Source organism: Pangasianodon hypophthalmus, chromosome 3 (genome assembly GCF_027358585.1).
Source record: "Pangasianodon hypophthalmus isolate fPanHyp1 chromosome 3, fPanHyp1.pri, whole genome shotgun sequence".
In the NCBI taxonomy this organism is placed as follows: Eukaryota; Metazoa; Chordata; class Actinopteri; order Siluriformes; family Pangasiidae; genus Pangasianodon; species Pangasianodon hypophthalmus.
Window position 1 is genome coordinate 4,383,242 of NC_069712.1, and position 27,936 is coordinate 4,411,177.

The 27,936-nt window shown below is 38.9% G+C and overlaps 1 protein-coding gene across 1 annotated transcript in view; it reads right to left on the minus strand.

Moving 5' to 3' along the window:
• galntl6 (polypeptide N-acetylgalactosaminyltransferase like 6) overlaps positions 1–17,068 on the minus strand; it is a 211,644-nt gene extending 194,576 nt beyond the window's left edge. The window contains exons 1-2 of the mRNA XM_026933253.3: positions 16,383–17,068; positions 15,739–15,986 (exon numbers count right to left, since the gene is read on the minus strand). Coding sequence (XP_026789054.1) covers positions 15,739–15,873 — 135 coding nt within the window. The 5' untranslated portion in view covers positions 15,874–15,986; positions 16,383–17,068. The remainder of the gene's footprint in view (positions 1–15,738; positions 15,987–16,382) is intronic.
• Positions 17,069–27,936: the final 10,868 nt, after the last annotated feature.

Genomic DNA, 27,936 nt, shown 5'->3' on the forward strand with positions numbered 1-27,936 from the left:
CATGAACGGGGAGGTGTGATGTGGCACGACGCGCAAGCGGGGTGCCGCTTCCGCCCCCACCCCCAGAGGTGCATTAATTTTGAATAACAGCAATTATACCACAGCAATTACACCACAGCAATTACACCACAGCAATTTCCAATTATTATATTTAATTTATTAATGAAACACACGTGGCACATTTTAATGTTGTGGAACATCCAAGAGACAAGTTAGTTCTTGTTCTCACCTATGTCATAGCTGCGATAAACAGTCGTTCCTTCACCAGTCTCTCTCTTTTTCTAAAAACGCAGCTTGTCATTTTATCGAGAAAGCAGAAAGCATAAAATCCTCTGTCCTGAAGACTTTCCTGAGCTGGAAAACTTCAACTTACAAAGTGCTTACAACTGAGACTCCTTCCATAAATGTTAAATAAATGTCTCCTAACAAAAAAAGTCAACTCATCAACCATTAAACATTTTAACATTGTTAAACAACATTTTTAGAAAAATTAGTTTCTTGTTATTCTTAGACTATTTGGAGCGTCCATCATACAAGTCCCTGTGTATGAGCTGTTACTATAGAAACAATAACAAATCAGAATGAGCGCATTAATATTAGATTATCGTTCATGTTACAGCTGGAACTGCTGTCCGAGCCGTGCTGTTATACAAAAATAATGCACACCATCTGGCCAATCAGATCCGAGCATTCAACCTTGCTGTGGTATAAAATACAATAATAAGCATAGAAAGGACTCAGGCGTGATGAATTTTAATTCTTTGTTCTTGCTAAACAGACTGGTCTTTGCTCTCTGCCTAAAAAGTGAATGATGCTTATGGTGCTCCAGCCAACATGCTCACGATTTATCCTTGCTATGGAAGCATAGTTACTCAGTTGTGTAGTTGTTTAGCCTGAGGACTCATTGTAATGGATAACAAGATTTGTTTGTGTATTTCTTTGTATCTTTGTACTGCAAATATTGGCATATCAAGTCTAAAGTACATTTGGGACATCTACTCTCTCTCAGTGACCAGTGACGCCACCACCACCACCCTCCACGTGGCCCTCACCCACCTGGACGAAAAGGACACATATGTTTGAATGCTGTTCATAGACTTCAGTTCAGCATTCAACACAATCATTCCTCAGCACCAACTGGAAAGCTGAACCTGCTGGGCCTGAACACCTCCAACTGCAACTGGATCCTGGAATTCCTGACTGTCAGGCCGGATCGGGAACAGCATCTCCAACACCACACTCAGCACTGGGGCTCCCAGGTCTGTGTGCTCAGTCCACTGCTGTTCACTCTGCTAACTCACAACTGGGTAGCAATGCACAGCTCAAACAACATCATCAATGACACATCCATGGTAGGGCTAATCAGCAAGAACGATGAGTCAGCATACAGAGAAGTTTGCAGTGGCTAACGAACTAGTGCAGAGCCAATGTGGACAAAACTAAAGAGATTGTTATTGACTTTAGGAGAGCACGGAGCGACCACTGAACATCGACAGCTCCTCTGTGGAGATCATCAAGAGCACCTAATTCCCTGGTGTTCACCTGACAGAGAACCTCACCTGGTCCCTCAACACCAGGTCCATAACCAAGAAAGCCCAGCAGCATCTTTACTTTCTGAGAAGGCTGAGGAAAGCCCATCATCCCACCCCCCATCCTCAACACATTGTACAGAGGGACTATCGAGAGCATCCTGACCAGCTGCATCACTGCCTGGTTTGGAAATTGCACCGTCTCGGATCGCAGATTGAGAAGATCAACGGGTTGATGATGGGAATCTCTCTTCCCTCCATCATAGACATTTACACCACACGCTGCATGTGCTGCTGGATGACCCCACGCACCCCTCGCACAAACTCTTCACACACACACACACACACACACACACACACTCAACTGAACACCATCCCACTCCCTTTGCAATTTTTGCACATTTCTGTAGTTACTACCTACATTTTGTTATTCTGCTACTGTATTTATAAAATACTGTATATAATTTCTTGTCATTAGTATACTCTCTACCTGGCTTCTACCCCAATAACTGCTATGTCCATATATAGTATAAGCTTATCTGCCAAATACTAATGTTATAGTATGTTATGTTTACATTCCCAGCAATTTATTATATTGATATTCTTTTGTACTATTGTTATTCCTGACACTTTCATACTAGAACTGTGTACTGGTCGGCGCTGCACTGTTTCTTACTGTGCCTATTGTCCTGTTTTAGTAGCTCTTGTACTGTCTTAGTTATTGTATTGTTTTAGTAGTTTTGTACTGTCTTGTGCTGTTTGCACACATTTGCACGTGCACTTTACGTAGTAACGTGTAGTCTCTTGTAGTTCTGTGTTGTTTGATGTAGCACCATGGAGGAACATTGTTTCGTTCCACTGTGTATTGTACTACCTGTATATGGTTGAAATGACAATAAAGCCATTAGATTTGCCTTGACTTTTTATTGTTTGCTCTGTGTTTTAGCATTCAGTGCCAAAAAAATTAACAGACTGGAGAACAAAATACACGGGAGCGACCAGATGTGATAGTTTTGCTCTCTACACTGAATTTTAACCATGTAGCACTCTACTATTAGCCTTACAAAGGCAGAGTTGTCAATGAAGTTCTGGTGTGTGGTGTTAAAGCAGCTCTCATACACCTCCATAATGACTTGAATCTGTGACTTTCAGACTATATGACATTCCACTACACAATGGATAAAGGAGCAGTGCTGATTACGTAATGCTCTCTTCCTCATGAAGGAACACAGGATGTTACTCTGGTTCTCAGTGGTTCTCCATCTGACCTCCATTTTTTTTTAACCTTCTATACAGACGGCTGTTTAATCCGATTTCAGAGCCACAGCACCAGATCAACACAATGAAACCCAACTTAATCTAGTTCTTCATGTCACAGTAACCAGATTCCCTGTGACACTCTGCCATATGTGCTCTGTAGCACAGATAACAATTGATCATCCAGTGGATTTAGACATAATAATGTCAGTTACAAACCAAATGTTAGGATTTATGAACAGCTAAGCCAAACCTTGAAGCCTAGTGCTGAATTCAATTACTCACGGTTGATAGTGATTCAGTGGTGGAAAATTAAAAAAAAAACGACTGTGCCCATGAATGAAAGCACATCTTTTGGTTTTGTACTCTGAAAAGAAACTATCTAGTACTTTTTTCTAAAGGTTTTATAATGATATAATTAAGGTATTAGACTGTTCGAGGTGGTCTCTGCTTGCTATTTTCTGATGCTTTTTTATCTCTTTGTGCTTTCATGAAGGTTGGGCTTGACTACAGCAACTGCTTAAGATGTAGTTAAATAAAAAAAGGCTGGAACTAAGAGTCTACATCAGACAGGTTGGACTGGGCGTAGCTATGACCAAAACAGGAAGTAACTTAGACTAGATAACTAAGACTAGAGTTGGAGTATGAACCCAAACAGGAAGTCACTAGGCCTGCCATGATAACTACTTTTGTTAGATGACACATTGTCCCAGAAATAATTGTCATTGTCATTTTAAGACCATTTTATACCACTGATGAAATGATACTATAATAGCATAATAATGCAAGTCCACCCTTTCAAAGGGCAATGAACTTTTAATTCTTAAGAATATTCAGACGTTGGAATTGAAATGTAAAAAAAAAAAAAAAAAATTAAATATCCTAAATAAATAAAACATAAATAAAATAAAACCACACAAAATGTTCCCACACCTGAGCTGTGGTAACATAAACCTCGACTGATCGAATTCCATTCATATAATTTGCGTGGATTATTGCACTTTTACATATGAAATATACTGAAATATAATGTTAAGTTCCTTATTTTTAATGTTATAATAAAAATAATTATGCTATAATTAATTATAATTATGCTTATTTTTATTACAGCACTTAGCAGATGCCCTTATCCAGAGCAACTCATAACACATCCTCATGCTGGTTCACTAGTTCAGGGACTAAGAATACCATCCAGAACATTTTGTGAAAACCAGTCATTTTATATTATTGGCATTAATTAAAGAATATATATAACTAGAGAAAGCGAGCTAACACAAACCCATAATTTGAGTCAAATAAAACAAATCATTCAATTATGGCAAATCTATTGTCATGGCGTATAAATGGACGACTGTCTATTCAGAGCCGTAAGCTGTAAACAAACGCCTCAGCTAACGGAAGATTTAGCACTCACTTGTTATTACTATTTTATATTATTAGATATTTTTATTGGCTTAGAAGTGAGTAATTTGCTCCCAGCTGTCTGTGACTTGACCTTTTATGGAGTTTTCTTAGCGTTACTACATCAAATGAGCTGTGTTGGGAACACGCTTTGCACTTTACAGGTGATCAACATATGTATACACACACAAAGAAAACCAGCCTTTCCAAAACTTTTGTAAATTAGACAGACACTTTTAGTTCGGTTTGGTTTATGCAAACATTTATGCACAACTCTAATAAAAGATTGATAAATGAGGCCCACTGTTGTAATCCTTGTAAGGAAAGATAAAGACAGGCATGGAGTGTAAATTAGAGAGATGCACAAATAACTGCTTATGTGGATCACTAACGGATCTGTTGAGTGAAACTGGTGGAGGCTCGTCTCTGCTTGATTATTCAGAAGTGACACAGCAAAACTAAATTCTGCTTCAAGAATCTGAAGCATCTGAAGTACATTTGAAGCACATGGTTTGAAGCCTTCAGTTTCTGCTCCCTGTTGAATTTGAGCTCTCCATATAATTTGGCAGAGTGAAAATGTGAGTTCAGTTTTTTTTTCCTTTTGTCAGCTGGATAATTCTCATTAGACACCAGATGAAGAGTCAGAAAAGATCCGAGCCAGAGAGAGAAAGAGGGAGAGAGAGCTGTCAATCACACAGCCGACACACAGGGGGGTCGTGTCACTGCACAGTGCCAGCTGTACCAGCCTCGTCTCTGACTGTCAATGATTGAAATCTCTACGTCGACAAAAGAGCTGCCAAATGAGGCTATTCTTCAAAAAAATATGCATGCATTGTTATTGCCAATATAATGTTCTGTTCCACTGGGTTTTAGTTTTACATTTATTCACTTAGCAGGCGCTCTTAGTCGCAGTGACTTACAAGACGAACAGGCAGCAGATGGTACAAGGATACAAGCACACAAACAGGCCCACAAGCTAAATGCAATAGAGACTGTCAATATTGTTCACATTTTATTGTAAGCTAAGTAGCAGCTACATAAAGAAGAACAGTAATTATGCAGAATGTGCAGTAACTACATAGATATTACAATATCTAAATCTTACAATGTAGATATATCTAATATATATTATATATAAGTTCAAACATAGAATACTTACACTATATAGCCAAAAGTATGTGGACACCTGACCATCACATCCATATGTGGTTCTTCCCCAAACTGTTGCCATAAAGTTGGAAGCACACAATTGTATAGAATGTGTTTGTATGCTGTAGCATTAAAATTTCCCTTCATTGGATCCCAAACCTGTTCCAGCATGACAATGCCCCTGTGCACAAAGCGAGCTCCATGAAGACACGGTGTGTGAAGGTTGGAGTGGAAGAACTCGGGTGTCCTGCACAGAGCCCTGACCTCAACCCCACTGAACACCTTTGGGATGAACTGGAACACCGACTGAACCCCAGACCTCCTCACCAACATCAGTGCCTGATCTCACTAATGCTCTTGTAGCTGAATGAACACAAATCCCCTCAGCCACGCTCCAAAATCTAGTGGAAAAAGAGCCTTCCCAGAAGAGTGGAGGTTATTATAACAGCGAAGGGGGAATGAATCTGAAATGGGATGTTCAACAAGCACATATGAGTGTGATGGACACTTTTGGCTATATAATGTAATGAAGTCATGAGGACCTGTTAAATTTTATTCAGGACATGAGTTAGTGATGAATGTAGAGATTGGAACATTGGTGAAACAAAAACCAGTGCCTTTATTAGACCATGTCCCAACACAGGAGGACACAGGATGAAACAGGAGGACTCCACCTAACAGGCACTTTGTAAACAGAAGACAACCAGTTTGATCGAGGAGTCAAACTGGATCCACCATTTCTAAACAAAGAGGGATTTCTGCGACACCAACTTTCACCAACTTACAATGCCATTCTCACAAACTTACCCCTGTGGATTCATAGCAATTCACACCTCCAGACCCTGATGTCAATGCAATCTCACAGCAACACAGGTGTGAACCACGCAGTGTTTAAATAGCGAGGATCTGACCACTGTTCTGCAGACTCTACTGAAGCTCTTTGGATGAAAGAATGGGTTCCAGTCACCAAAGATGGTTAAAGATACTGATCTGATTTCTTCTTGTGTTTTAATTATAGACTGCTGAAGTTGTCAATCTGTTAAATCCAACACGAACATTTATCAACACAATATAAAAGATTGAAAAGTGAAATATAATGTAATGGACTAACCCAGGACAAGAAGATTATATGACTTTTTCTTTTTTTCATAGTTGCGATGGATAAGTAGACTCGATATTCTAACAATCACCAGAGTTTTTTTCTCTTCTCTCACTCACCAACCAGAGAAAGAAAACCCCCTACTAGCTATAGGAATAGCTACTTTATAATGCATGGCTTTTCTGAACAAAAATACTACAATATCTGTAACAGGTAAGAACTGTTTCTTACTGTAGACAAGGAAGCAAAATCAAAAATATCAAATTCCTAATTTCATCTTAAAATAGTTTTAGTTAATCTTTATTTAATCATTCGACTAATTTGTTATACCCAAGTTAAAATTATCCATTAATGAAAACAGAATGTAGGCCTTAACATTCAAATGCTATAAAAATGTACAACCCCAAATCAGGAAAAGTTGGGACAGTATGGAAAACACAAATAAAAAAAGAAAGTAGTGATTTCTAAATTTACTTTGACTTGTATTTCATTGCAGACAATATGAACACAAAATATTTCATGTTTTGTCTGGTCAACTTAATTTCATTTGTAAATATACATCCTTTCCTGTCATTCAGACCTGCAACACATTCCAAAAAAGGTTGGGACAGGAGCAATTTAGGCTAGTAATCAGGTAAATTGGTTAAATAATGATGTGATTTGAAACAGGTGATGTCAACAGGTGATTGTAATTATGATTTGGTACAAAAGCAGCATCCAAGAAAGGTCTAGTCCTTTAGGAGCAAAGATGGGCCGAGGATCGCCAGTATATATATGTGTGTGTGTGTATATACACACACACACAGTATATATTTTACAGGAATAGCAGGACCAAACTTCTTTTTCTAAACTCTTCATGGAAAGAAGTTCAGACAGATGTAGCTGTTGGTATTTGTTACCAGTCTGTTAACAAATAAGATTAAAATCCAATCTAACTCCTAATGCAGCAATTAAAACTCCATCAAATCTCACTGCAACTGTGGGAGAGTGGAGACGGTACTTCAAGAAGACATTAAAAATTTTCATCCTGCAATTACCATCCGATTTGACAATTAGCATGCAAATGGTGTTAATAAGACTGAAATATGGCACTCTTTCATTACAGCCTTGAGTCAGAGTTTTTCACTCATGTACAATTTAATGAGTCTCTCTAAAGGACTTCGGGGTCAGGGTGAGTCAAATCGCTCTCAAAGGTAAAATAAGTCGCATTAGTCATGAGGGAGGAATAAATTCACTCTTGAAATACAACAGTGAAAAAAATCAGAATCTTTTTTTTTTAATCAGAACCCTTTCTTTAAATGATTGTGGCAAGAAAGATGAATATTTAAAAAATATTCATTAAAACAAAGGTGAAATTCATGACTAAAATTAAATAAAGCTAAACTGAATTTACAGCTGCGCATATGCGTTATGAATGTGCAATATAAACTCAAGCTGAAGCTAAATGGCTAATCAAATTTTATCTTCACTGACCACAGAGATCTGTCGAATCTTAAAAAAACTTTGAAGCAGTTTCCTATCCATCAGTCAGGTCAAATAAAGGTAAACTTGGCAGACGCGTCAGGCCGAGGTCCTCCATTAATCTTTACAGTCATGTGTAATTAGTATCAGCTGCATGAGCGGCCAAGATGCCATAAATAAATGGAACGCAGAAGAGTGAGAAAAGAAGAGCTCGTCTTCTAATGACCCCAACAAACAGCAGGAGCGGCCACCATGTCAGAACCACTCATAAATCTACTTTGGTGATTTTTTTTGCTATATCCTTCAACTCACTGTCTAACTCGCTACGTGTGCTCTCATTTTTTCATATTTCTTTCTTTACATGTACAGAAGAGCCCACTGAGTTAGCCAAATAACAAGCCAAATTAAAGTGAGTAACCAAATCATACTCATACTAAATCATATTCATAAAAATCGAATTTTAAAAAAGCCAGCTTTTTGTTTAGGAGATCGATGCAGGTCCTGTAAGACGAGTGGTTCAATCAGGAGATCTCAGAAGCAGGGTGTGTGTGATGGCTAACATCAAATAGGCAAAGTGCATGAAGTGTGACAGAGTGCAGTCCTCGGGCCAAAGCTGTTAGGAATGAGAGGAGGCAAGCGGCCAAGCAGCAACTCATACTGAGACCGAGACACGGACTATCAGAGATAAGGAAGCACACACACACATACAAACACTCTAATCTATCCACTGACTGCACTTTTCAGAGCTAGAGCTTGTTTCCTTACACGTTTCCTCAAGCTCCCTGTTCTACACCCACTGGCACACAAACACAGCCCAGGTGATTTTTTTTTTATTATTCTGACTTTAGGAAATAACGTGTGTGCAGCGGGAATATTGCCTTTTCACTGTTCCGAGATCAGCTGGCTGATCTGTCTTACGGTGCTGAGTCCTCTCATAAATATTTAATCTACTTCTTTCTTTCAGTTCACACACAGAACAGAAACTGAGCACTGCTGAAAAACTCGGCTCAGGTGTCCTTTTTTATTAAGGATTCAAATGTGTTCTGCTGGGATTTAATTAAACCAGATCACTCTCTTAAAAACGACTCACAAATATGCTAATAACATTAGGGACTTTTTAATGTGCTGTGATAGCTTCATGCTCTGAATGAGGCCTTTTTTCATTGACCCATATGAAGTAAATGAACAGAAATGCAGAGTTCATTTTAAAATGGGGATTAAAAATATTACAGGAGCAGAAAGAAGAATCCTAAAAATAAAAGATGCTAGTCAAACAGGAAGGTGGAATTATACTTCGCAAGATGACACTGAGAGCTCTGGTTTTACAGATCAGTGAAACAGCTAATACTCTATGTTCTACATTATGTTCAAAGCAAATTTATACCTCCATCTGCAAATAGGTCTCCAATTAAAGTAAAAGACATGAGTGGTGAAAATTAGAAAGCTCTTTCTAATTACTGTCAAGAACATTTCAGAGATTGTTGGTCTGCTGCAGTAATTGAGCTTTCAGACTGACATTTTATATTCACAGAGAAAATGGGAGATAAGGAAGTAATAGCATAAGAACTTTTTATGCTATGATTTAGCCATAGCAAAATGTGAATTTATACCATTTCCAAGTACAGGACACCATCTGCAATTCCAATTAAAGTCTTCCAGCGTCTTCCTTCATGTTTGATTCATAGTCTAGGGGTTACGACTGAGACAGTATGAGACATGCTCTCAATCGATCTCAATTCAGTTATGAGGTGGAGGATAAACAAAGGGTGATGTGATTACTTCGGAGAAAGAAAACCAACAAGCCCTAGCAATCGATTGAATGCAAAGGGAAGAGCTTGTTGGTGAACCATTACATCTGAAAAAGGCTAAAGGGCGCAGGACATGTTTCCTGCTGTGTTATAAACATAGCTAATAAGACGTAGCATGGGGAGTACACAGCAGGGAGTAACTAAGAAATCCCAAAGGAGAAATACCAAAAATCCCCTTGGGGATCAATAAAGTACATCTATCTATCTAATGTTTCATAATAAAATGAATGAAAACCATGATTTATTTTTTATTAGAATTATGTAATAAGGCATTTCAAGGCAAAAGCAACACTGTTCCTTTGGGATATTCATAGTAATATTAAAACTGAATTTCACTGTATTTCCTTTCCTGCTATCTATGTCCATCACTGATTTCCAGCACCATGAGTCAGTGCAATAATTCTAATTATTAATGAAACACCGTGAGTCAATGCAAAGACCATAAATACTGTTCAGCACTATTAACAGCAAACAAATAGTCCTGAGATCATTGTGATTGATTGTTACACACAAAACGCTGGTAATAAGTCATGACGCTCCACCCTACAGGCGTTAAACTCAGATTCTCAGTCAGAGTTAAACCCACTGTCTCATTTTACTGCTGTTATGTTACGCTGATGACAAATATCACCTTGTGCAGTGGATTTTAATGCCATAAATCTGCACACGATGAGGAGAGGAGCCATAAAACAAAAGAGGGTCCGCTCTCCTTGAATAACAATCACCTGGGTGGAGGAGTCAGTCAAAGCTGCTATAAATTTACTCCAGCATTTCTCTGCATAGTTCAGGATAAATAACGAGGATCGGACTGGAACAAAACGTTTCTTCTGAAACTGTTTCAGCTGCTTTAAGATGAAGTTTAAGATGAAATGTTGATGGATAAAAAGCGACAATGTTCTTGATCACTAACGTGCACATGGCGTATAATCATGCATGACACTGAGTCAGGCCTCCTTGTTAAAATGCAGGAGTGATTGAACAATAAGAGTCCTTAAGGGGTTTTCCATCTCCTGTAGTACAGTTATTAGCGTAATGGAGCTCACAAGCCTCAATAGGTCCATCACACATTGTTTCAAGAGGTGGAGATGAAGTGCTTTTATATCACCTTACACTGCTGCATAACACACACCCCATATGTAATGCTCTTTAATCTGGGGGATGGTGTTTCTTATCACCTCATGAGGCGCATCAGAGTAATCACGCTTAAACTGTTTCTCTCCAGAGAGACTCGGGCTGCTGCTGCCGCTGGTACTGCGGTCGAGGCGGGTTTGTAGTATGTGCTGATGATGCTGTGCAAATAAATCCCAAACACACGTCTACACATAAAATATAAAATGTGAACAGAATGAGAGCCAAAAAAATATCATTCATATAAAGAAATATAATTATCATTTTTAGCACCATTTGTGAGAAAGCACAATTACTGCAAAACAGCCTTATGGTGATGAATTAAGCGAACAGATGGAAAAATGAATCTGCTCCATTAGGTTCCAGCATGTGATTCCATCCCTGTACAGCTCAATTAGATATTCAGTTCAGTAACTCCATGTGGCCTCTTCATTTGCCTGAGCAACAGTGTATTGCATAGTAAAAGCAAATGACAAAAGAATGCAAAAAAAAAAAAAAAATTGTTATTCATCAATTTCATCTTTATGTGATCAAATTCACATGTGGTTGGAGAGTGTGTAAATTTAAGCATAGACATGAGAAGATCTGTAAAATCCTCTTGGCTGGCTCGATGCTCTATAATAACACACTTGTGGTTATTACATAATCAACACTAAAACACACCAGAAATATTCAGAGGTTTTACTGACATTAAGAAATAGTTTATTTCCAGTTATCTTTGTATAGATCTTTGCAGAAGATTTCTTCCATTGAGAACCACCCAGAACCTATGAGGCATCTCCTCAGCTGGATGTTCAGGATGGAAACTTGCCTAAGTTGTTTAAATTAAAAACACACTATATGGCCAAAGGTTTGTTGACACCTGACCATAACACTCATATGTGCTTGTTGAACATCCCAGTCCAGATTTAGTCCTTCTTCGCTGTTATAATTACCTCCACTCCTCTGGGAAGCTTTCCACTAGATTTTGGGGCGTGGCTCTGAGGATTTGTGATCATTCAGCTACAAGAGCATTAGTGAGATGAGGCGCTGATGTTGGTGAGGAGGTCTGGGGTGCAGTCGGTGTTCCAGTTCATCCCAAAGGTGTTCAGTGGGGTTGAGGTCAGGGCTCTGTGCAGGACACTCGAGTTCTTCCACTCCAACCTTCACACACCATGCCTTCATGGAGCTCGCTTTGTGCACAGGGGCATTGTCATGCTGGAACAGGTTTGAGAGTTTTAGTTCCAGTGAAAGGAAATTGTAAAGCATACAAACATCCTTTTCAATTGTGTGCTTCCAACTTTGTGGCAGCAGTTTGGGGAAGAACCACATATGGATATGATGGTCAGGTGTCCATATACTTTTGGCCATATAATGTATATGTATGCATATGTATATATAAATTGTGCTGTATGGATATATGTAAATAAGGAAGTAGTGTGTGGTCTCCTTGCATTTAAGGCTGATTTTGACAATTTCATACACATTTCTTCATTCATCATTCAAATCCATGCACGTTTCTACACATCTCTGATGAATAAGACTCATTATTCCCTTTTACCCCACGTCATTAAAACAATATTTCTGTTTAATGTGGACTGTAAGTGTGGTCTGCACTGGTAAATGCATATTAAGCAAAAATGGAAATTGTGTGTGAACTCTTTCTTCCAGTGGATAATATGGTTATTGTTAAAATGTTCATAGCCAGCAGTCCATTACTAAAGTCTACTATAGTGTCACAGTGATAGACTTTATAATTTCTCTATAATTATATAGAAATTATTGAAACTCTATAATTTCATCCAGACTTCTGCTACACAATACATTGCTCAGTCTCAATGTGGGATTTGGTCTGTGTGTGTGTGTGTGTGTGTGTGTGTGTTCTATTCAAATCATCCCAAAATCACCCTCAGTGTCGGTTCAACTTGTCCATTACCATAACGCGTCTCTTTGCTTTGACACCGAGGGGAATTGCAATTACTCCATCTCTATTCCTCTTGTCACTATGCATGCAAATGGAAAGTGACAAAAGCGTTCCTCATTTATCTGGCTTGACGTAACCACGGGTGGATTAACACAGGATCTGAGGAGAGCCAGCTGAAAATGCATGAGGCTGTGCAGCACTGTGCCTGGTCCTCCTCTTCCTCCTCCTTTCTGTTACACTCTCGTTATCATCATGCTATCTGGCAGTAAAGGGCAGGCCTGGCTGCTGACTTACTCAGATGGAATGAGTGTGTAGTCCAGCTCTGTGTAAAACTCTATCGCCTTTCCCACTGCTGATTTCAGTCCTCTTAAAACACTGAGAAAAGGTTATCTGTGTCGGCGCTCGGTTATCAACACTGTCCATCTCATAACGGTGGCATTGTGTGAAACCACACACACTCTGTTTAGCGCTGAGTGATACAGGAGTGAACCGTCACAGCCGATTCTGTGCAACGCCCACAAAATAAGAAACAAAGAAAATCAGAGAGGAGAACATGACAAAGAATTACATTCACTTCTTATGAAACAGGAGCTTTAGTGGAAGGGTTCGAATCTCTCATCATCCAGCATTTCCTCAGGACTATTATGCAGCTAAGCTTCACCCAGTATCAATGAAAGAGGATTCTACTGATCCAATCACAAGTAATTGCTCCTGGCCAACAAAGAGGGTAAACACAGAGGGAGTTAGTCACCGGTGTTCTCCGGGGCTTATTGGAACAGCAGCGATAGCTAAGCTGTCAATTTTCTTTACAGAGGCACAATAAAAGGAAGGGATTTTTCTTCCTGGTTGCAAACTCCAGTTCTTGTTGAGGCAGGAAATGTGTGATACAAGAGGGACTGAGTCTGATCTCAGATGCTCCTTTCTTTCCTTCGCCTTTCATATACTTTCATTCAGATGGTATTCTCATATATTAAAAACTGTTGGAGAATCAATAGAATGCTCTTTGACTTCATTACAGTTACAAGACTTTTCACATTCAGAGAACGCCATTAATGAAGTAGCTCTGAGCTATGAAGCCCTTTTGAATGTTCCAGCCAGGGAATAAAAGCAGGGTAAAGGGCTAATAGCAGAAAGGCCTACCTGTCAAACTGCCTCTAATTGCATTAGATTTCTGCCCAGGCGAGCGTGTCAGATCCGTCTGATTCATCTTAGGAAAGGTGCAGAACACAAGCAGACGCAGAAAGGACAAATCCCTGTACAAGAGTCTCTGATATTTCTGTCCCTGTCAACATCCAGCTTCTGCTCATTGAATTGGATGGATTGAAGTGACTCCTGAAGTGTGTGGCCTGCCTCAGGACAAAGCTACACAAAACCCACGCAAATACAAATGAGAAAAAAATTAAATTGCAATAAACAGACTCTGTATTTCTCCCGTGAGCAATAGCATTGTATCACAGGCAACAAAATCCAAAACAAACTTCTACAAATCACCAATCACTACTGTGAGCAGAGAGCAAGTTATACAGCATGGTGAAACTTCCCATGAATGAAGACACACCATGTGATATTATGCTGTGACATACTGGAGTACATGCTCTTAGTTATTTCTATATGATCTATAAGATTTTAATTTACACGTGCCCTAAAGTGATGAACTAAGTGCTACATCATTCACAACAGTGTGGGAAACTACTAAGAGCCAAGAAACGTGCACAAATATGAGTCTGAATCCGGGCGATGCCATAGCCATCCGTGGCCAGGAGAGTTCAAGAAAGCAAAAATCTGCTGTGCTCTCAGAGTAGGAGGGGCGTATTCTCTCTCCTCTACCAATCACAGCAACAGCAGCCAATCGTGGGCATCTGTGAGCTCATGTATGCAGAAGAGGGCGGATAGCGCTTTTCCTCCGAGTGTGTTACGATGCCCCATGAGCAGCAGTTCGACTGGTTTCACATGTCCCGAAGGATGCAGAGGAAGAATGCAAATATCTAGCAGTTGATGAATATGCCAGGAGCTGATGGGCCAAACTCAAGCTCATGAGAATTTTTTTTAATGAATAACTGATAACAGTAATGGTGTGAGATGAATAGGTGATTCGGTGTTGGATGAATAATGCTGTAAGGATTGATGCTAACAACAACCCTAACCTCAACCAATCGAGTCGATTTGAGTCGAGCGAAAACTTTACCTTTGCTGAACTGAAACCATGTTGTATGAAACATCTAGATTTCAGCGTGGATTAAAAGGTTGCATTATGTCTTTTGAGGACGCACCAATATATACAAGACCCTGAACGACTTGCATAATTAACATGTGACCTTCAATAGCATCCAAGGTTTATTTCGTAATGAAGTTCTGAGTTTTCCTACATTACCCATAATGCAGTTCGACAACTACGCTTCATCTCTAGCTAAAGAGAGCGATGCAGCGGCGCTTTAGTCCTTTCCAGCTCTTTCACTTCCTCATCTGTACACTCTGCTCAAACAGATCAGCTTCCAAAGCTTCACGCTCATGGCGCTCGTCATTTCATAGATCACTAACTAGCCGAGCCGGGTCTCTGGCGTAACTCAGCGTTGTATAGCTGCATTGCATTCTGGGACTTCGAGTCCAGCGTATGCACCAACATCTCTACTATTTCTATGCTGGATTTGCATTAACTGATGTTGAACTTTGCTGGAAAATGAGTGAGAAAAGAAGCTCTTGATTTGATCATTATCGCTTATGTTTGAAATTGCTGAAACGGGTTCCTTCCACTGTAACTGCACTAGTATTAACAATGTCACCATGTGACGTCAGTGCGGCACACAAACGCACTCTAAGGGAATACACCAAGTTGCTCCTGTGTTTCAGGATGGAGTTTTCCTTCAATGAATCATATTAGCGGTGAGATCAAAGTGATCCAGTCTCAAAATGGACCAATGACTGTCTCTCTCTTTTTTTTTTTTTTTTATGTTCCATTGCACGTGCTCACGCAGAGACGTATACCGGAAGTTGCCACTGACTTACCTGCTCGTCTCCTTCATGAGCCTTCAGCAGGTGTTTCTCTCTGTACAGGGACCACAGACCCACGTTGGGCAAGAAGATGAGAGCCAGCGTGAATAAAAACGCCATCTGCAGCACGCGCTTCTGCCTCCTCTTCATCGTTAAACTTCCGGTTCCAGTTCTTATTTCAGTTCAGATGGGAAAAAGAAAAAAAAAAAGCTCTGAGGAGTCACACCAAGCTGCTTGTTCGGCGGGTGACGACAAACTTTCCCCTGAAACACACAACACACAGAGCTGGGGCTGAGAAGGAGGCAGTGTAGAAACAACGGACAAGTTCCACACCTAACCCACTACACTCAGTAGGATGTTAGAATAGTGTGTTAGCACACACAAAGCCATATTTACACATATTTACACCATATTTACACCATATTTACACACACTCAGCCTACTGTTTAGTGTAGAAAACACACACACAGTGTTCAGGACGTTAGCTTAGCCATCCTCTGTCACTTTCAACACAGCGTTAGGACCACAATATCCACAACGTAATGATTTATTTATTTATTTTTGACGTTAACGCTTAGGCTACCTAAAAGACACTGACGTTTACAGAAAAAAAAAAAGAAACGAGCTAAAAATAAGAAATTAATTTAATAAAGACTTACTGTAGAGGCGTATTTTCATGATGACACACTCACACACACACAAAGACAGCGTTTCTCTGTAGTCCTTCTGTGTGTTTTATGGTCGCGACGCTAAAATTTAAACATATAAATAAATAAATAAAATAAAATAAAATAACGGAAGCTTTTTTTTCCGTTACAGTTTAAATTCCCCAACGGCCAACGGCTTGCGCCGGCTGCGACGCGCTCGCGCAAGGATTCAAAAAAGCCTCGCGCTCATCTCTTAAAGGATTTTGCGCGCGCGGTGTGTGTGTGTGTGTGTGCGTGTGTGTGAGAGCAGCGTCTTCGGTGCAAGTCTCCGTTAATGTTATTAATATTATTATTATTATTATTTTCTGTCTCTCTCTCTCTCCGCCTTTTTTCCTTCGCTCGAGCTCCCGTCTGATAAATCCGTTATTCAGCACGTGCATGCGTATGAAAACATTCCCGAGCACGCGGGCGAATCCTCTCCTCTCCTCTCCGACCCTGGAGTGCAGGTTGTTGTGTTGTGGGAGAGAGAGAGAAAGAGAGAGAGAGAGAGAGAAAGAGAGCGCGAGGGAGAGCGCGAGACTCGCCGTTATACCGCGCGTGAGGGGCGACGCACGGCTCGTGAGGTGCCTAGATCACATGTTCATTTCCTCAAGTATTTATTTATTTATTTATTTATTTGTTACGCTATGAATAACTCTTAGGACGCAGATTGAAATGAAGTGATTTCCGGAGCGCGCGCCTACATCCATGCACTGGCATGCGCGCGGGCGCGCACAAAGCGCCACGCACGCGCGCACAATCTTTTTTTTCTTTCTTCCTTTCTTCTTCTTCTTGTTTTTTTTTTTTTTTTTTTTTTTTTTGGAATGATTTCAGATTTCAGACTGATCACTTCCTTCTGCTTTTTGCTTTCTTCTGCACAATTATTTATCCGATTCCCTTCTTTCCAAAGCATGCTTTGTGTTCATCTGGTGTATTTGCTGAGGGTGCATGTGAGGAGGAAAATATCTACATAATAATAATATATGCATATTTTAATAAGTTTATTACCTGAGTGTGTTTTCATCAAGTCAGAAACTATTGGAATACTTTAATTTCCATGATTTTCCGTGACCACCAACAGGGGGGGCAGTGATCCCACCCAATGAACCAAAATGTCCAAAATGACAAAACACACTTGTGAAGTCTAAATTTATGACCGGGGATTCTGATTATATACAGTATATATATTCTAATACTTACTTTTATTAAAATAAAATCAGTTATACTCATTGTTCTCAAAGGAATCCATGATTAAAATAATCTTACAGTGGTCTAGATCATGATCAAGTAGTTATAATCATAGTTTAATCCTAACCTTAACATCTTAAAAACAATCAAATAATGTCATTTTTTAAAAATATTTTAATATGGTGCAACTGGTTTGGATTCTGTAAAATGGTCCCATTGTTCTAATAATTAAACTGACTCATAGCATGGTGCTGTAGAACTTCAGGTCTCAAATCTGATTGGTCAGATTTGTTTCTTTTAATAAATGTGTAGTTATTTAATAAAGAAAAATAATCACTGATGTGATGAACATTTATGGAAGGAGTCTCCAGTGTCAGTTCTTTGTAACAGTAAGTTTTCCGCTACAAGGTCTTCAGGATGGAAGAGTTTGCGTTTTGCAGTTTCTCTGTAACATGACAAGCTGTTTTTGTTTTTTGTTTTTTTGCTTATTAACATAAGTGATTACGTAAGAGAAGCTGGTGAAGGAACGACTGTTTGTAGCTCCTATAACGTAAGCGATAGCTGGAACTCATGGACGTTTCATAACAATAAATGTAACTATAAATGGTTAAAAAGAACGACTGTTGCATAGGAAAAATACTCAACTTCGCCATGGTAACAGTATTACACCACAATGTCATGGATTATTTTCCTATAACAGCACACCTCCGAGTGTTTTATTCCTTATATGTGTAGTATCTGAACAGTCAGATCGCTGTGATCATTTTTTTCCTCTGTAAGGTCTCTGTTGTTACACCATCTTAGAGCACCTCTGCTCCGCACCATTTCAGCTCAACCTTGAAGCAAAACTGCAGGCTCTCTCTTACTCAAATACATACCGGCCACACGAGAGCGAATGCTGTAAAGCAGAACACGAGTGGGATTCTGGGTAAATTAAGACATGGTGAGATGTCATGTAGCTTAGAAATGTACACTGCCGCACTTGACAGGGTACGTTCAAACACAAGGTGTGTGTATGTGGTGTGTGTGTGTGTGTGTGTGTGTGTGTGTGTGTGTGGGAGAGAGAGAGAGAGAGAGAGAGAAAGGTATATGTCAGCACCATGGACAGCACCATAACATTCTAAAGCTTTTATCATATTCTCTTCAAGAAAAGTGGCAAAATATACACACAAAAATATATCGTAACACTGTGAGTAAAACAAAATGAGTTTTTGTTTGTTCCAAATGTAAAGATAATTTATGGAATTTATTTATTTGTGGTTACGTCTACTCTTTAAGTACTTTTTAGTGTACATGTGCAACTTATAATATTACTTGTGTTCCATGTGATTATTAGTTCCTGGCCAAGACTCCTTAGAAAAGTGATTTTTTCACCTCAAAATATAGAAGATCAGTAAGGAATAAAACACTCAGTGCCATGCTACTATAGGAAAATAATCAATGCCAGGGAGGTGCGATGAAGCAGAGTTACTGTTACCGCCCTGAAGTTGATCAATTTCCTATAACAGCACTTCCTAAAGTGTTTTATTCCTCTTATACCACAGAAATTTGCCAACAATTACATTAAAAAAATAACACATATCCATTTATAGTTACATTCAATTTTTTTCCATTTATAGTTACATTTAATGTTTTGGAGCATCCTCAGAAGCAGTTAGTGCCTCTTATCACTTATGTTATAGCAGCTGTAAACAGTTGTTCCCTTACCAGGCTCTCTTTTTTTCTCTCTCTTGACGTTAATAAGCCACAAAATGTTTCTTGTTATATCTTGTCATGTTCTTGTCAGAAACTGCAAAGCGTAAAATCCTCTGTCCTGAAGATGTCAGAAAACCTAAAGTTAAAATATTCAGTGTAGCTGAGAGCTTGAGGTTTAAAGCTCTTCTTCCAAGTTCCAACAGCATTCTTAGATTTTGAAAACACAACCAGTGCTCAACCTTATCCAGTGCATCTGTAGGTGAAATTATGAAAATAAAATTGTATCCTGCTTTCAAGGTGAACATTAATGTCAACCTTCCTGCACCATAATGTCCTCTGCATCATAAATAAAGGGGAAGAATCAGTGTAGGTGGGTTTTATCTATCCTCTCTGACATTGCTGTGATTGACTTCAACCCCTTCAATAAATATAATCTAATCATACCTTATTAGTGCACTGCCCTTGAGCTTTAGAGGACTGAATATTCTTCTCTTTTCATTTAGAGGATCTTCGTTATGAGCTGTGTCGTGTAACATTTGCACCGGTTGTTTAAGAAGCTGTTTAATTAGACATTAGGAACATTATATTTGTATTTTAGGAATATTTGAGCAAAAGGATTCCTCTGTTATATTAGTGTGAACTACATCAATTGGAGAATGTGTCTTATTTTCTTTTTTTTTCAGATTTACATTTTGTACTGAGAAATATACATACATTTTACAAGAGTTTTCACTCAAGACTAATACAATGCCAATATATAACACAAGCTGTCATTGTTCAGGATGTGATTGAACAAAACTCTCAATCTACTTGTCCAGCCCCCACCCCCCCATTTTCTTCCTAATTTGGACTTGACACATGAACCTGGTCAATCGTGTATTTTCAAACAGCTGCTTATGCTGCATCATGTCACGGAATGGCAGCAGAAGCAAGTGCAGATTTAGTTTATTTACAGTGAAAACACATGAAACATGAAACAAAAAAAGGAGTAGCAAAGCAAGGTAACAACATGAACGTGGCATGAATTAGCCTACAAAGATAACGAACAGCGACAACAAAGTCAACTACAACAGAAGCTTGACCGTGAGACACTGAAAAACTAGAACTTAAATAGGCAATACGAGACAGGTGAGAGCGATTAGTGAGGACTGTGATGTGCTGGGGCTGATGGGTAGTGTAGTTCTGCATCCTTTGGCGCTACTATGATCCGCCCTCTTCCACATACATGAGCTCCCAGACACTGACAGTTGAAGAGAGAATAAGGATGGTTGTGGTGTCGTTGGAATTATAATTCACAATCTCTGGACCAATGCTTTTCTATTGCACCACTCCTGAGTCCAACAACTGTATCTTTACCAGCGTGTTCGTACCTATTAGTCTGTTTGCTGAGTCTAAATCAAATCAAAGGTTGGCTGAGGGGCATGTTGAGCTGAAAACATACTCATAAAACTCTTAGTCTGAAAATTAGTGATGAAAAATAATAATGAACTTTGGCAAGTCTGAGTAGAAATCATAAGCACATGAACATGAAGTTGGTGCTAAAACAATGATGATATAATAGATAATAGTTTTAAACATTTGGTGTATTGTTTTTCTTTTTAGCCCAAATCTCCAGAACACATGGTATTTCTGTAATTCTAGAGCTCTGTTCTTTGGCGCAGTTTGCACCTCACAGCTCAGTTTGACAGCTAACATCTGCAAAAAAAAAATACTCAAAACACATGGCATGTTTGATTGACTTCCTGCAATTAAGTCGATTCAGAGTCAAATCGCTTTCTTACTCAATTGAACTGCAGGAGAGTTATGGGAAAGCACACCAGAGTTCCAGACAAACACACTGCATGTGTGAAAGCACCATACTATTCTATTAATGCGTCCATTAAATCATTGATGGCCAACACATCTGGGCTAAAAAATGAATTAAATGAAAAATAAAACACCAAAAGCTATTCCAGAACTGTTGAATTCATGTAAAATAATGTGGAATCTGAGGCACAGAAAATAGTTTCACCTAAATTTAGCTGTTTGTGAAGTGATGAAGTGTCAGAGAGTGTGTTGATAGTGTGCAGTCGTGCATGGAAATGATGTGGAGGACAAACACAATTAGTGATTCTAAACACAAAAACTGAGCTAAACGTGGTGCGGAGGCTGAGTGATGACATGCAGCACGTCAGCGCTCATCTGACGAGACGATGAACAAATTGGCACCTGAGGGAAAAGGATAGTTTCAAGTGGTTTTGAAAACTGAAAAGGAAATATGCAGATTTGCACCCAAACACACAAGAATGCACACACACATAGTAGGGTGGACAGATTGAAAATAAGTGAAGCATGAAGTACACAAATAAAACTGTGTCCAAAAATGAGCAATGATAAAATGCAGTCATGCTTTACACTGTCCCTGTCTTCATGCATGACTAAAAATTGGAAAAGATGTGGAACACAGTCGATATCAGATATAACATGCGCTAATCAACGCAAGTACAGAATTTTTCTAATGAAATCAACTTGAAAGAAAAACGACAGGTTAAACTGTGTGGAAAAATGTGTGGATTAGGTTCTGATTTGATCGGAAAATCATGATGAGGGACCCAAGGCCAAGTGCAGACTTTGTTCATTAGACAAGCTTTTGAAGTGGAAAGGCAAGCTAACAGACTGCATGAATTAATAAATCATTTCACAGACAGCTGAGTCAGTTCACAACACTCTTTGCTTTGGCTAAACTAGCAGTTTCAATGCAGTATACATCTGTAGAGTTACTGAGAACTTAATGTCAAACTGAAGCAGACAAACAATAAACCTAGCATGGGCTGTTGTAACTCAGCGTGGTTGAGTTTGGATGTTGACACTGCATGCTGAGTTGTTTTTTTTAACCCAGCTTGTGGGTAAAAATGACTACATGTCTGGGTTGTAGACTTAAGTCTTTAAGGCTACAATATGCATGGGCGGGTTATTTATTTATTTGTTTGGTTTTTTTTTGTATTAGCTCAAAAGAAGCTTCAGGAAGTGCCTTTTCTCACAAAACACACACTGCATGTGAAAGCTTAGTTATTCAACTTAAAAATGAAAACTCACTATCATATCTGTATACATTTTGAAATCACCGACAATGAATCAACTCAGTAACAGTGCTAGCCGATAATCCGGGATAATGTTACAGAGAAAACACAAGATCAATTTTAACTATCTTGAAGTAACCCTAATAGTTACGTTGAAGCCCAAAATTAGTTAACTTAATGGTAATAATGTAATAATTTAATCAAATATTTAAGAACATTTTCTTAAAAAATACTAACTTGTCTTTTTTATTACAAGAAGCCAACTTAAGCCATATTTTCCCCTCAAATAATGTTAGCTAACATACTTTTTGTCAGCAGACTAATGTTGGCTATCAAGCTAAGCTGTATGAATTTCAATGAACCCACAGCCATCAGTGGAGTCCAAGCGTTGTAATATTGGTTGCGTTCTCTGGGTGGGCTGGATGACATACACTTTCTCCCCGTCAATCACAGTGACACTAGTAAATCATGGATGTGTATGCAGAAGAGGGTAGATAGCGTTTTCCTTTGAGTATGTTATACTATCATGTGGCACAGCATAAGCAGCAGTTTGAAATGATGTGTTTGGCTGGCTTCATGTGTCTCAGAGGAAGAACATGTTAGCACGTGTTCACCCTCCCCGGTTGGTAACGGTAGTGTGATAGTGGAGAGCTGGCTGGTGGGGGGGAATTGGCAAGAACAAATTGGGGAGAAAATTGTGGGGGAAAAAGGTGCATCCACTTTCTCTTACTTCAGACTTTTTTCTTGTTGCCGCTCTGTCTCGACAGGCGCAGTAGAAAATTGCAGAAAATGAATCTTGATGCATTGTGCCTGTTCTTTTTCAGGTCCACATCCCCCATGCTGGATTGTCCATTATCAACCCAATTTGGGTCACACTGACCCAACTACCTGACCCAACAAACTAAACCCAGCAACTGAGTTGTAAAAATAACCCAGCATTTTTAGAGTGAATATTTTATAAATGATAACACTTCTAAGCCTATGGTGCTGTGGGGAAAATATAAACAACACGTTAACATTAAAATTAACATTAACATTAATGGAATTTACGTAAGACAGTTTTGCTAACAGCACCCAGAGATCTGTGGTGTGTGTTTGTGGTCTGACTTCACCTCAGTCTCCATGAAGCAGAATCAACTCAAACTCCATTTAATCCCTCTGACCTGTGAACAGAGATTTGCTGCTACGCTTGTTAACGCGGCTTCTCTATTCCACATCATACTACTGAACTCACATCTCAAATCACATGCTGACTGACCACACCGAAGATGACAGCCACTCTCCACTGCTGCTAGCATTAATGTCTTTTTAGCCTGAGAGCCAGATCTTACTGTTAGTATTGTTTTTTTGTGGATTTCTGATATTATCAACAGCATTGCAATATTCTTCATGCATATCTGGCTGAAATTATATGGGTTGCTTGCCTTGTTTACTTTGTGCTCAATGCCCTTTGAGGCATTTATTTTTTATGCTTTAGCCTCATTACCAGGGGCACAAGCAATTCATCAGTCTTCCACAAGAATGCCAGTGTTAATAAAGCTTCTAAAGTGAGATCTTTCTTTTTTTATCCTCATGGACTTGTGTGTTGGGTTGAGTTATTTACAGCTCTTTTGCTAACATGGATAATTGAGTATAAATCCACCCTAACATTTTTTTAATGATAACATCACTATCCCCCAACTAAGAATCATTTTAGCTATTTAGAATAAAAGGAAGTCCTAAAAAGAACCAAAAACAAACAAACAAACTGTTTCTGTCACACAGTCCATGTATTTTCCATCACAGCATGGATGGATATCTGAATTAATCAGTTCAACACACAGTATTATAAATACATTCAATAAAAAATAAATGCTCAACTAGTTCCAAATAAGCATCTGTGTGTAATCCCAGTTGCCAATGCTGAGACATTCTACACTGCTGGAAAGAGATGACTTGCTAAACTGTAACAACTCTATTGCATTCAAGCACAGATGGACATGTAGAGATGAAATCTGAAGATAAACCCTCCATCTGCTGTTCCCATCGATGCTGTAGCCTCCTGCATGTGCTGCCATAAAGAGACAGTGTTTGGTCATGCAGAGCTGGTGGAGAAGAACTTACAGGTCACACACTGATCGAAAGCACATCCCCTGACTGAGTTTTACACAGCAGAGCCACTCAATACTGATAAAGCAATAATTTACCTCAGCATGACAATATTGCTAATAATTATTGAAAGCTAAGAGGGACTGAGAAGCATTATGTAAATTAAATCAGCTTAATGCTTACTACTAGCTTTAATTTGAAGTTGGCCACAGTGGTGTTTTCAAGATAAATATAACTTTTAATATCAAATGTTAATCAAATGCATTCTCCAAGTAGAAGGATAATGTTGGCATTGGTAAGGACATCCATCTGGGCATGCATATCAAGTTTCATTGTTTCCCTTTTTTACTGGTATTTAATATTAACTATTTGCTCCATACATTTAAATCTGTACCACTGCAAATATTTCAAACAACTTGAATAAAATATTGAAGCAAATTGGCTCAATCTATGCTTTATTCTGAATATCAGAGGAAAACTCTGAGTTATATGTGAAATTACCTGATACCATTATTATCACTCCAACATTTGGCCAAAACTCAGAGCAATATATAGTAAACTGGAACTGAACGTGATAGTTTAATTAGGTGCTAGTACACTTTATTCAGTAACACAGCAGACAAGGGGAAGGTTAATGTTACTGGAGTCTGAAAGTAGAAAATGGCAAATAATAAATTGCCTGACTGTGCTAAAGCTGTGAAATGGATAGATTTCTTTCTTTCATCTGTGAAAGACCCCAAGCACAAGGCAAAGGATTCAATGCAGAGACGTGTGTGACCTCAGCAGTCAGAGTTGTTAAAGCAAATTTCAGTGGCAAGACTTTGAACCTATTAGCCATCAAATACAGCATCTGCTGAAAGCCATATGAAGAGAGCCATGTGAACACTTTTTAGTGGCACTTAATCAAAAGAAATACATCTTTCACTTTTATCTTTTTAGAGCCAAGTCTATTTCAGTTCCACACAAGGTCAGTCTAGTCCTCTGTGTGTACTGACTTTTTTTTTAATGTTAGCTGGACCTCATGTCATATTTATGACTTATTGAGAAAAAGGCATAAAGCAAAGTCAGTGCCTTCTATAGAAGGTGAGACAATGTGTACCTTTACGAGCAAACCATTTAACAATACCCCAATTGTCATAAAACCCAATCTACTATAGTGCAGTTTAATGCAATATAATATAATATAATGGTGTGAAATCTACATGCATAAGGAAGCAGAAGGTGAAACAAAATCACTTACATAGTGCCTTGCACATACAGTGATTTTATTCAGAATAGTGAAAACATGATATCAGCATGGGGTGCATGTACTACAACCTGTTGGCTTTTAATTTTTTACAAAAAATGCAAGTGCTTGTGTTTAAAGGCAGTGGTCTAGACAATATTGGAAAAACCCAGTTTCTGACACTTCTACTCAAGAAAATCTGCCAACCTTGGGGGGTGGGAAGTACACACAAGTGGTTTGTATAATCTGAATGGGAAGACCAGAAAGCATGTGCATAACCTGACTGAATATGAGTATGTTTAATTTTGTATAATTTTAGATTTCGGTTGCCATCCCTTAATACATTGTGAATAAGAGTCCTGGGATAGTCACTATGAAGCAACAGTTATTAGAAGGTACATGGCTACCGCATCCTGGTGAGATTATCAACGGAAGCAAGGGTGAATCTTGGGATGTGAAAACCTTAGGGTATCCATGTGGGAATACACAGCAACGGACGATGGGTCACAAGTGCAGAAGTTCCAGTCAGAAGTGGAGCATCATGATGAATCAGGCAGGTCCAGAGGGTAAGAGAACAAAGTGTATCAGGATCAGGCAGCAGGAGTATATGGACAGCTCAGCAGAGAAAGAGGGAGAGAGAGAAAACAGATTATTAGGTATGCTCTTGTCCTTGGTTCAAATGGGTGTACTTTGTGATCTATTTATGACAGTGTAACTCAAAGGGAGAGCCGAAATGTAACACTTGCATGAGGGCATCCTGGAACACAAAGATCCGCAGCACTCCACTGTCAACAAACCTGAGTGAACCTGCGAAAGTGGGGTGTGACAGCATAAAAACTTCCCAGTTTATCATAACTCTGTAAGCCAACGAATCCCCCAGATCTGTATGTTACCTAAGAGAAAAACTATTTAAAAATATGCCTGACTAAACAAATAGGTTTTCAACCTAGGCATAAAGTTTGAGATAGTCTCTTAGTCCTGAATACTACCAGGAAGGCTGTTCCATAGCTCTGGGGATTTGTAGGGGAAAAGCTCTTTCCACCGCTGTAGACTTCATCATTCTAGGTACTAATAAAGAGCCTGCCCCTTTTAATAGATGCATGTGTGGCAGATCAATAGACCATAAGTTGAATCAGGTACTGTGGGCTGAGACCATTCAGTGCTTTATAGGTCATTATTAGTATTTTATAATCAATGCAAACCAATGTAGTGTGGATAAAATAGGGGTGATATGATCAAACATTTTGTTTCTACTAAGAGCAGCAAGATCCAGATAGTAAGGCAATAGTCCCAGTAACAGAAGCATGAACTAGTTTTTCCTGCATCAGGTAATAATGTTATATTTCTTAGCTTAGCAATGTTTCAGAGATGAACAAGGCTATCCTATTAATACTATTTACATATATAAGCCTATTTGAGTTACTACATAAACAGAAAGCTTATTTCTAGCTGCCTGTGGTCTTGGTAGAAGTACATCTGCCTTGTCAGAACTAAGAATTTATTAATGGAATGCAGACATTTCTTGACAGTGTCATTGGTGACAAAATTATTAGCTCAGTGTGTGAAACCAAAGACTCATGCAATTTAAAACCATCTGTCTAGATCTCTGTAGATATTTTTGAAAGGATGTTATTAAGTATCATTCCATAATTTGCATTCGGTTGTACAGTGTACACAAATAATTGTGGTGCTTGAAAAGCATCCCATGCCACAATTATCCAGAACACAATGGACTACACAGTGGGCAGAGATTATTGCTTTACAGTCTCCATTATGCAGCCAGAAATGGGATTCTGTACAGCATTCTGCACAGTTGCATGTTTAGAAACACATTCAGGAGAAAGAAAAAAAGCAGAATGCACACAATGACCCATTTGAGGATTCATTGGATGTTCTACTCAGAACATTTTCTGATAGGGAAGCACTTCGGACTCACCATTTAATGGCTTCCCTAGAGGAGCAAACTGAAGAACTCTTTATGGCGATATACTGTATATGAAAGCATTTTGAAGGAGTATATCAGTAAAACTAAACAATATGCACAATGCACACTGTAGCCAGGAGCATAAGGAGCCCACATGGGGTTTTGCCCATAGTCTATGAGGAATGTCTATGGAATTGCAGCTAACAATTCCATGCTAACTCATTTTGCTGCATCAGTCGATTTTTTGAATGTTGGCAATTTGAATTCCATTTTGAATGTTGCAAGACTATATCGTTGTTACCATTGTCTGTACAGTAATAACAAACAGGCCTATAAATAATATCAACG